The 11,253-nt window shown below is 47.7% G+C and overlaps 1 protein-coding gene and 1 non-coding gene across 2 annotated transcripts in view; both read left to right on the top strand.

The window, feature by feature from the left end:
• Positions 1–7,999, top strand: part of Cdc42ep2 (CDC42 effector protein 2) — a 9,446-nt gene extending 1,447 nt beyond the window's left edge. Inside the window, exon 2 of the mRNA XM_031389380.1 lies at positions 6,563–7,999. Coding sequence (XP_031245240.1) covers positions 6,878–7,522 — 645 coding nt within the window. The 5' untranslated portion in view covers positions 6,563–6,877 and the 3' untranslated portion in view covers positions 7,523–7,999. The remainder of the gene's footprint in view (positions 1–6,562) is intronic.
• Positions 2,383–2,486, top strand: LOC116104250. Its single transcript, XR_004123769.1, has one exon. It is a non-coding gene; the product is annotated as a U6 spliceosomal RNA (small nuclear RNA).
• Positions 8,000–11,253: the final 3,254 nt, after the last annotated feature.

The raw sequence follows: 11,253 nt of genomic DNA, 5'->3' as shown, positions 1-11,253 counted from the left end.
TTTGTTTTGTTTTGTTTTTAGAAGTAAACAGATCTCTAAGTTCAATTGGCCTGTTCTACAGAGTGAGTTCCAGACAACCAGGGCTACCTAGAGAAACCCTGTCTTGAAAAACCAAAGCCATAAACCTTTTCAGTTAGCCTTTAGAGAAGGGGCAAAAGTCACACCTAGAGCTGGGCATGATGGCATACTTTCTTGTTTCTTTTTCTTTTTCTTTTTTTCCTTTTTTATTTTTTATTTTTATTTTTTTTAAGCCTTGAATGTTTGACAGGGTCTCACTGTCCTGGAACTCACTATGTAAACCAAGCTGGCCTCAAACTCAGAGATCTGCCTGCCTCTGTCTCCCAAAAGTACTCATCACCATCCCTGGCTGGACAGTACACTTTTAATCCTAGCACTTGGGAAGTGGAAGAAGGCAGATCTCTGTGAGTTTGAGGCCAGCCTGGTCTACACCATAAGACTCTGTATAAAAAAAATGGTGTGGCCGGGCGGTGGTGGCGTACGCCTTTAATCCCAGCACTTGGGAGGCAGAGGCAGGCGGATTTCTGAGTTTGATGAGGCTGGTCTGGTCTACAGAATGAGTTCCGGGACAGCCAAGGCTACACAGAGAAACCCTGTCTCCAAAAAAAAAAACAAAGACAAACAAACAAACAAAAAAAGTGGTGTGTAGCGGGAGGAGTACACTAGTTTTGGAGTGTCTATATAGGGAGGGGGATTTTCATGAACATCCAGAGTGAATGGGTTAAATATTCTCCATGACCAGAGGTGATCTGCCTCTAGGAAGTCATTTTCTCTGAGGGAGGCTTGGGGTTGCTGTCCGGGGCAACCCATAGAACTAGGATGGCTTTCATCTGTGCCTGCCATTGCTGGAGGAAGCGCCTTCTGGCAGCCTGTGCCTAATCAGAACTCCTTATAGCACTGCACACTTGCAAGCCAGGGAAGAGGAAGTGGCAGCCAAGAGATATGACTGTATGGGGGAAGCCTGGAGACTTGATAGCTTCTCTCCTGTTCCCCATCCCTATCACCACGGTATGATCCCTTGCCTTGGGGCCACATGGACCAGTGTTGGTACCAGTGCCTTCTCTGGCTAGTTCGATGACCTTGGTGAAGTTCCTTAATATCTCTGCAGTTCCACTCCAGCAGCTATCCAAGACAGTAATGGCACCCGCCACAATGCGCCTTATAGAGTTAACATGTAAGGAACTCCATGGCAGGCTGGAGCCCCTGGTCCTGTGATGGCCAGATCTTCTATTTAGAGTTGCTGGTTGTTGTTCCCAGCGTTCTCCTGGGTGGTTGATACTGGCCCCACCCTTCCCTTTTATCCTCTGTTCTTCTCACATCTGGATTTGGGTGGGAACATCTGGCTCTGAGTGAGACAGCTGTCAGGGACGCCCAGTTGCTGTGGTAACATCCAAGCTTAGGCCCTCGGCAAACCTCACCAGTCATCACAACTCTCCCTCCGTGGAAAGGAAGGAAAAATCATCCAGTGCTTCACACCAGCACATTGAACAGATCAGATATTGTCAGCAAGCCTTGCATTTGGTGTGGTGGTCACAGGATTCTAAGACTTAGAGTGTGTCTTCATCAGACAGCTTCCCTAGACTTAGGTAGAACCCACCACTAGAGAGTCATTCCTTTGTTTCTGGTTGGCTGCAGGTGCTCTGGGGGTTAGAGGTGTCCAGCTTCCATGGCTCAGCATGACTGGCCTGGGATGTCTGACCTTGGGGCAGGGTTTCCTGAGTGAGGTCCTGCACTGGGATGGAGACAGTTAGACTCTGCCCCGCCCTGCATCCCGCCCGTGTCCCGCCCCGTGTCCTGCCCCGAGTCCTGCCCCGAGTCCTGCCCTGCATCCTGCCCTGCATCCTGCCCCGCATCCTGCCTCCTCCTTCCTGCTCTCCTTGATCACCCTTAGCCTAGGCAGAAGAAATGGTGGATGATGCCTCTTCTGCTCAGGTGTGGAGGAGAATGGGCTCCTCTGGCTTCAATCCTGGCCCTGCCCTAGCTGCTATGTGAGCGTGGACGTTTCTTTGCCTTTTGTACAAGACTCTGCGTGTGGACTTAAGTGAGCTTGAGTGGGCCAGTCAAGCCCTCTGTACACCAACCCCCTACCAAGGAATGAGAGGGTATACCTGCTCCACTTCCTTCTTGTTAAATTAGCATGACACCCATTCACAGTGTATTTTTCTCCACCTTAAAAATAGCTTTTTTTTTTTTCTGACTACATAAACAATATTTGCCTATTAAGAAACCAATGGCTGGGGTGTAGATCTGTCTTTTGTTGCTTTTTTGTTTTTGTTTTTGTTTTTGGACTTGTATTTATTTTGTTTTGTGTTTTTAGACAGCATCTCAAATAAGAAAACTGCATTTATATAAAACTCTAAACAAGTGTACACTGTAGCAGCACATATACTGAATCCAACATACAGAGGCGGTTAGTGTGACCCCTGTGCAAGGATGACACTCACATTTGTGAGGCACCACACATTCTTTTTTAAAAAGATTTTTGAGCCTGTTGGTGGCATTGGAAGTTATGCATGCCTTTGACTCCAGCACTTGGGAGGCAGGGGCAGGCAGATTTCTGAATTCGAGACCAGCCTGGTCTACAGAGTGAGTTCCAGGACAGCTAGGGCTACACAGAGAAGCTATGTCTCGAAACACGACAACAAAACCACAAACAAACAAACAAAGATTTATAATTTAATTTATGTGTGTAAGTGTATATGTGTGTATAAGTCTGGACACCTGTGTCATCAGATCCTATGGAACTGGAGTTGCAGATGGTTGTCAGCAGTTGCCATGTAGGGGGCTGGGAACTGAACCCAAGTCCCCTAGAAGAACAGCAAATGCTCTTAACCACCAAGCCATATTATTATTCAGTGCACCCACTGCTTTTTATGATGATGAGGAGGAGGATGAGGAGGAGGAGGAGGAAGAGGAGGAGGAGGAAGAAGAAGAAGAAGAAGAAGAAGAAGAAGAAGGAGAAGGAGAAGGAGAAGGAGAAGGAGAAGGAGAAGGAGAAGGAGAAGGAGAAGGAGAAGGAGAAGAAGAAGAAGAAGCATCTTGGTGTGGTGGTGCTCACTTTTAATCCCAACATCCAGGAGACAGATACAGATAAACCTCTGAGTTCTAGACCAGTCAAGACTACATAGTGAGTCTTAGTGTCCCCCAAAAAAGTCTAAACAAGAGAGGAAAAATCAGTCTGAAATGATAACATTACACCCCTTCACACACATGTGTATTAAACACATGTACTTTGCTACAGCAATGGAGCCAAGTATAGAAGATTACTCTGTTACTGGGGACACCTTTCCTTCCAACACAGTGACCACACACTTTCTCTCTTTCAATCCATATGGCGACATTCCTGGTTCCTTCTCATTTCTCATGTAAAGATAGGATCCTGTCAGGAGACAAGGCTCAGCGGTTAAGATAGGATCCTACAGGGCTGGAGAGATGGCTCGGGGGGTTAAGAACATTAGTTGCTCTGCCAGAGGATCTGGCTTCAATTTGCAGCACCCACATGACAGCTCACACCTGTCTATAACTCCAGTCCCATGATGTCCAACACACATGTGTGAACAGACACACATGTAGGCAGAACACCTATAAAATAAAAGGTTAAAAAAAATGAAAAGGGCCGGGCAGTGGTGGTACACGCCTTTAGTCCTAGCACTTGGGAGGCAGTGGCAGGTGGATTTCGAGTTCGAGGTCAGCCTGGTCTACAGAATGAGTTCCAGGACAGCCAGGGGTACACAGAGAAACCCTGTCTCTACAAAACAAAACAAAAAAGACAGGATCTTAGCCAGGCTGGCATATATGGAAGTGGATGGCAGGTGCATTAGTAGTCAGTGCTGTTAATACAGGAGAGATGGCTCAGTGCTTAAAATCACTTGTTACTTTTACAGAGGTTGGGCTCCCAGCAGTCATATGAGGGCTCACAACTATCTGTAACTCCAGTTCCAGGGCATGCAATGCCTTCTTTTGACCTGTGGGCACCAGCTTTGCATGTGGTCACTTACATACTTGCAGGCAAAACACTCATACACATAAATCTAAAAAAAAAAAAAAAAAAAAAAAAAAAAAAAAAAAAAAAAAAAAAAAAAAAAAAAAAAAAAAAAAAAAAAGTTAATGGCATCTCTTTGACCGCGTTTCCACATTTTGCTTGTGGGAATCCAAAATGTAGCTGGTGCTTCTCTTTTGCCTCACTCTGCTTCTCCAGCTAGGCGTGGAATCTGCCGGGAGCTACATGGCAGCCTGGAGAGTTTTAATGTTCAACTGGGGATCATAGGAGGGTTCTGATAACATGTGTTTGCAAAAACTCTGCAGAATGCCAACCACCCAAGAAGTATCCGTACACCCTGCCCCATCTCTGTGAGTGCTGGGATTCCATCAGATCCAGCCTCGATGGTAAGGACCAGACCTAAGGGAGGAGCAAGGAAGGGAAGCCTCCAACCGGAAAGTGATGTATCCCATGTGAGGCACTGGCCATTCACTGGGGTGGACGCCTGTTCCCAGCTCTGGACCAGGCCTGGGCAGGAGAGGCAGTCTCCAAACTCCCCACCTCCCCTGAGTAGGAAATTGAGAGCAATGGGCAGACTCCTATACAGTGAGGCACTTCCTGTGTGGCAGAAGTCAGGGATGAGCGTGAATACCCGGCCGGGCAGGAGCAATGAGCAGAGCCAGGGACCAGGGATAGGAGTTTGTAGAGAGTACCATTCGGATTCTGGGCCTCAGTTTCCCAGAGGCTTGAGGAGGGGTATAGTGGCTTACGTTTTAATTGCAGCATTTGAGAGGCAAAGGCAGGTGGATCTCTGTGTTCCAATTCACAGTGAGCTCTAGTCAACCAGGGCTAAATAGTGAAAGTCTGTTTAAAAAAGAAAACAAAACAAAGCAAAGCAGGACTGGGAGGCCTGACATCATTCCGTAAGACATCATGGACTTGTGAAGACATACTTTTTATTAGGTGTCCCCTAAAGAGAGCGTTGATACAGGGAGAGTAGGAATGAAAAAAATCGAGGCTGGTGAGATGGCTCAGCAGTTAAGAGCACTGACTACTCTTCCAGGGGTCCTGAGTTCAAATCCTAGCAACCATATGGTGGCTCACAACCACCTGTAATTAGATCTGACTCCCTCTTCTGGTACGTCTGAAGACACTTACAGTGTACTTACATACAACAATAAATAAACCTTTAAAAAAAAATGGCCGGGCAGTGATGGTGCACACCTTTAATCCCAGCACTTGGGAGGCAGAGGCAGGCAGATTTCTGAGTTCAAGGCCAGCCTGGTCTACAGAATTCCAGGACAGCCAGGGCTATACAGAGAAACCCTGTTTTTTTTTTTTTTCTGAACTCAGAAATCCTCCAGCCTCTGCCTCCCAAGTGCTGGGATTAAAGGCGTGGGCCACCACCGTCCAGCTGAGAAACCCTGTCTTGAAAAAACAACCCCCCCCCAAAAAAAGAAAAAAATTATCAGAGCTGCCTTTTTTTTTTCTTCCTGAGACAGTGCTTCTCTGTGTATCCCTGGCTGTCCTGGAACTCTATCTATAGACCAGGCTGGCCTCAAACTCACAGAGATCAGCCTGGCTCTGCCTCCTAAGTGCTAGAATTAAAAGCTTACACAGCTGCCTGACTTTATTTTTGTTCAAGATAGAGTTGTACTCTTAGACCAGGCTGACCTCAAAGTCGGAGGTCTGCCAGCCTTTGTCTTCCTTGTGCTGGGATTAAAAGTGTGATCTACCGCTGGGGGGAAAAAAATGTGATCCACCAAGCCCACAGGAGAGTTGGCTTTTTAAAGTTAGTTTTATTTTTATTATTGCTTGTTTGTTTTTTTCAAGACAGGGTTTCTCTGTATAGCCCTGACTGTACTGGAACTCAATCTGTAGACCAGGCTAGCCTTGAACTCAGAAATCTGCCTGCCTCTGCCTCCCAAGTGCTGGGATTAAAGGCGTGCACCGCCGCCGCCGCAGCCGCCGCCGCCACCACCACCACCACCACCGCCTGGCTATTTTTATTATTATTGTGTGAGTGTGAGCATGTCACAGCCTGCATGAGGAGGTCTGAGAATAGCTCCCTGGCCTCAGTTCTCTCCTACTGTGGTTCTGCAGCTCAGACTCAGGCCTCCAGGCTTTACCAATGGGTGCTTTCCCCACCGAGCCCTCTCACCTGCCCCTTTCGCACTCACTGAGTGTTCTCCATCCCTTCAGACAGAGCCCCTTATACCTGCGGCTTCACAGCCAGAAGTTGGTATGTAGTCAAGGATGATCTGGTACTCTTGATCTCCTTGCCTAGTCTACCTTGCAAGTGCTGAGAGTGCTGGCTGCACCACCATGCACGCACTTAGGTAATGCCGGGGTTAGGCTTGGGCAATCACTGTAACTGAGCTACACCCCCAACTCTTCTTGTTGTTTATTGTTTTGAGGCAGGGTCTCATGTAACCTAGGCTAGCCTGGAACTCCTGATCTTCCCGTCTGTGCCTCCTGAGTGTTGGGATTACTGGTATGCACCTCACTTCAACTTGCTTTGTCTGTTGTCTTCCTGTTCCTGATTTATGCATTCCTTCATTCCAGTTTCTCAACTCTGGACTAAGAATCTTGGAACAAGAGCAAAACCCACTGCTGCTGAGGGGACCTCACCTCCCTCCCTCCAGTTCTCCAAAAAGACTTTCATCTACTCGGAAAGAGAGTGGGGTGTATTCACCACCCTGGCTTTGTTGGCCTTTAACTTTTTCTGATACCTTAGGCCAATTTTGATCACATCTCATCCTCCAGGTTTTTTTTTGTTTTTGTTTTTTTTGTTTTTGGCAAGAGTGGACATTGGCCGTCTGGAGCCTGTTTTGGGCAGAGGGTGTTGAGAGGTACTGAGGACTGAGTAGCCAGGTCACCATGTCCACCAAGGTCCCCATCTATTTGAAACGTGGCAGCCGCAAAGGCAAGAAAGAGAAGCTTCGGGATCTGCTGTCCTCAGACATGATCAGCCCGCCACTTGGGGACTTCCGTCACACTATTCATATTGGCAGCGGTGGTGGAGATGACATGTTTGGGGACATCTCCTTCCTGCAGGGCAAGTTCCATCTCCTTCCAGGAACAGCAGTGGAAGAGGCTGAGGAGGATGGCAGCTTCGACCTTCCCTTCCAGTTTACTCGCACTACGACAGTGTGTGGGCGAGAGCTCCCCGATGGGCTGTCACCTCTGCTCAAAAACGCCATCTCCCTCCCTGTAATTGGTGGGCCCCAGGCCCTCACTCTGCCCACAGCCCAGGCTCCACCCAAGCCTCCTCGGTTGCACCTTGAGTCACCACAGCCTTCTCCAAAGTCCTCCCCACAGGAGGCAGGAAATGTGGACGTCTGGAGGATTCCAGAGGCTGGCTCAACCCACAATGGGATGAGCCCTGAGCCAGAGGCCGAAGAGCCCTTCCTGTCCCATGGTAGCTCCCTGCTGTCTCTGCATGTGGACCTGGGGCCTTCTATCCTGGATGATGTCCTCCAGATTATGGATCAGGACCTAGGCCGTGTGCAGATCCCTACATAAGACCCTTGGCTGACCGGGCAGGTCACCCAGGCTGTGGTGACGCCTGAAGACATCTATGGACAATGGTCCTGACGCAGGTCACACCCATGGGTGCTGGCCAGTGTCTGTCGTTTTGAGCCTTTGTTTTTTTTCCCTTCTCCCAATGGACAGAGGGTATCCTTGTTTTCATCTAACATCCACAGGGACCCATGCAGGAGTTGCCCTAGAGACTGCTGAGTCTCTTTGGTCATTTGACCCTCACTGCCAATTGCCCCCTTTCCCTGAGGTCCCATGTGATGGAGCCCCTCCTTTCCAACTGCCCTCCATGTCAATATCATCGGATGTGCTTCCCACCAGTCTTTGTGTTCTGATCTGGGAGCATGGCATCCATAAAGCATGACATCTCCTGCCTTGTGTCCTGTTCCATCCCTTCCTCACATGACCAGGGGATTCTGGTCGCAATAAAACATGCTGCTGCTGGTGGCTGAGCATCCTGTACCCTTGTCCTAGGTTTCCTTCTGACAGTGGGCCAGTCTCCATGAACAGTGGGCTCACAGGGGGAAAGGCCACCCTAGAAGATTCCGCAGAGGCTGTGCCTTCCCTCCAGGGGGCTGTACTTCACTCTGCACCCACAGTGAGAAGGAAATAGAATAATCTGCACTGGTTATGTTGTTGCTGTGACAAATACCTGATGAAAACAGCTTCGGGAAGGTTTATCCTGGTTCCTGGGTGCAGCCCAGTCTGTTATGTTTAAGAGTCATGGGAGCAGGGGTTGAGGCAGCCAGTCACCTTGTGTCCACAGTCAGGAAGCCAAAAGGGACGACTGTGGGTGTTTCCACTACTTTCTTTTATTCAGTCTGGGACTTCAGCCCATGGGATGGTGCCGGCCACAGTCAGGTGGTCTTCCCACCGCCATTAACTAGGTCTAGAAAGTCCTTCACAGACACCTCTGGAGTCTCCATGGTGAGTCTGATCTCATTAAGTTGACCACCACAACCAACTAACAACCAAACCAAGTCTCAGTGGTCAATATTAGACACTGATTTAGGTATTTGGCAGGGAGGGGCTGGAAGGGGCTGGAGAGATGGCCCACTAGATATGAATGCTGGCTGTTTTTACAAAGGGACTAGGTTCAGTTTACTTAGTACTGTGGATTGAACTCAGAACTTCTTGTATGCACTCTACCAACTAAGCTACATGTTTGCCCTTCAATTAATGCTATACCATAGTTTTTTTATTGCAAAAGATTGAGATGACCTGATAAGGGAATGGCCACAGGAATGGGCAGAAACTCTGTATTTGTGATAATAAGATTTTTGTGTTTTTCTTCTTCTTTTTTATTTTTTTTTTTTTGTTTTGTTTTTTGAGACAGGGTTTCTCTGTATCCCTGGCTGTTCTGGAACTCACTCTGTAGACCAGGCTGGCCTCAAATTCAGGAATCCGCCTGCCTCTGCCTCCCAAGTGCTGGGATTAAAGGTGTGTGCCACCACTGCCTGGTGGACTTTTGTGTTTCTAACAAAAAGAGAGATGCAATATCCTGTGTATCTATGGGTTCTACATTCATGAATTGGACAAACCATGGGTCAATATACTTTTTAAAAAACTGTAGGGGACTAGAGTTGGCTCGCTGGTTAAAAGAATTGGCTCCTCGCCGGGTAGTGGTGGCACATGCCTTTAATCCCAGCACTTGGGAGGCAGAGGCAGGCGGACTTCTGAGTTCAAGGCCAGCCTGGTCTACGGAGTGAGTTCTAGGACAGCCAAGGCTACACAGAGAAACCCTGTCTCGGGGGAAAAAAAGTATTTGCTCTTCTCCAGAGGACACATATAGGATACATTCACATGCACATACACAAAGTAAATCTTTTTTCTTTTAAAGATTTATTTATTATATATAAGTACACTGTAGCTGTCTTCAGACACACCAGAAGAGGGCATCAGATCTCATTATGGATGGTTGTGAGTCACCATGTGGTTGCTGGGATTTGAACTCATGACCTTCGGAAGAGCAGTCGGCGCTCTTAACTGCTGAGCCATCTCTCCAGCCCAAAGTAAATCTTTAAAACAAAAACAGTAAATGTCTGGCAGTGGTGACCCATGCCTTTACTCCTAGTACTTGAGAGGCAAAAGCAGGTGGATCTTTGAATTTGAGGCCAACCTGGTCTACATAGTGAGCTCAGGTACAGCCAGGGCTATGTAGATAGACCCTGTCTCAAAAACAAATACAAATAAAAAGTTTAAAAGCCAGTGTACTGTAGGAAGACATGACATTGTTAGCTGTCCAATAAACACTTGTGTGGACTTCCTTACTTCTACTTCCAGCTACCTCAATGTAGGCAGGTACCTGAGGTCAAGAGTTCAGAGCCTTAGATTACCACTCTGACACAGGCTCTCCATGTGTGGCTGGTGTGTGACACGGGGATCTGGGGCCTCAAGGCATGAATGCCCTCCTCCTGAGGCTCCTCTAGCCTCAGATTAGGTCTCAAGTAAGGCTGGATGGGTGAGGATATAGGAAAGGTGCCTCTCTTACCTGACCCCACCACACCAGAAGAGAGGTTCCCTCAGCACTGAGGCTGCAGGAAAGTGAGACAGCCCTTAGCTCCTTGCACTCTGCACGTTTACAGACTCTTCCAGGGCCTGCAGTTGACACTCCATGCAGTTGGTAGCCAGGTATAAGCTTTGGGAGGGGTCTGTGGTGGTTTGAATGTGGTTGGCTTAGGGAGCAGCCTTATTGGAGGAGGTATGTCACTATGGGGGTAGGCTTTGAGAGACCTTCCTCTTACCTACCTGGAAGCCAGTCTTTTCCTGTTTGTCTTCTGAATAAGATGTAGAACTCTCAGCTCCTCCAGAGCTATGTTTACCTCAATGCTGCCATGCTTCCTGCTATGATGATAATGGACTGAACCTCTGAAACTGTAAGCTAGGCCCAATTAAATATTGTAATTATAAGAGTTGTCTTGGTCATGGTGTCTTTCCACAGCAATGGAATCCCTAACTAAGATAGGGCCCCATTAAGGCAGGGTGTCCATAATAGGTCAAAAGAGATTGTTGGATCCTGGAGTTGGATTTACAGACAGTTCTGAGCCTCTGTGTAGTGTAAGCTTAGGTTTTTTCAAAACTGACTTTATTTGGGGTTCTTTTGTTTGTTTTGTTTTTGTTTTTTGTTTGTTTGTTTTTTGAGACAGGGTTTCTCTGTGTAGCCTTGGCTGTCCTGGAACTCACTCTGTAGACCAGGCTGGCCTCGAACTCAGAAATTCACCTGCCTCTGCCTCCCAAGTGCTGGGATTAAAGGCATGTGCCACCACTGCCCAGCTATTTGGGGTTCTTAACCCTCTCTTTTAGCCCACCAACCAGAGATAGGGAAAAAGTAAGGTTAAAGGCAAAGGGAGTTGTGGACCTGCTTAGAAGCACCTCCTGTGGGCAATTCCACTCTTCATCGTCAGGATACCAGCACACCTATTCAATAGCAAACACCAAACATGAACAGTAGTGGCACAATCCAGCATTAACAGCCAGGCTCTGCTGAAGCAGCCAGAATCAGCTGGAATACCAAGAGAAGCTGTTTAGCGAGTGAGTTTCTCTATGAAGTGAAAACCAGTGAAGCCCTGATGGTATAGCAATGCAAGAACTTCCTCTCTGTTTGTGGGGTTCCATTTATATCTTTATCAAGGGTCTGTTTTCAGCAAACTATCACACACCCTCTCACAAGACAGCTTCCAGAAAAACATCACATGACATGACTAAGTTGTTAAAGA

Source organism: Mastomys coucha, unplaced genomic scaffold (assembly GCF_008632895.1).
Source record: "Mastomys coucha isolate ucsf_1 unplaced genomic scaffold, UCSF_Mcou_1 pScaffold21, whole genome shotgun sequence".
Classification (NCBI taxonomy): Eukaryota; Metazoa; Chordata; class Mammalia; order Rodentia; family Muridae; genus Mastomys; species Mastomys coucha.
The sequence above is the reverse complement of the archived record's forward strand: the minus strand, read 5'-3'. Positions and strand labels throughout refer to the sequence as shown.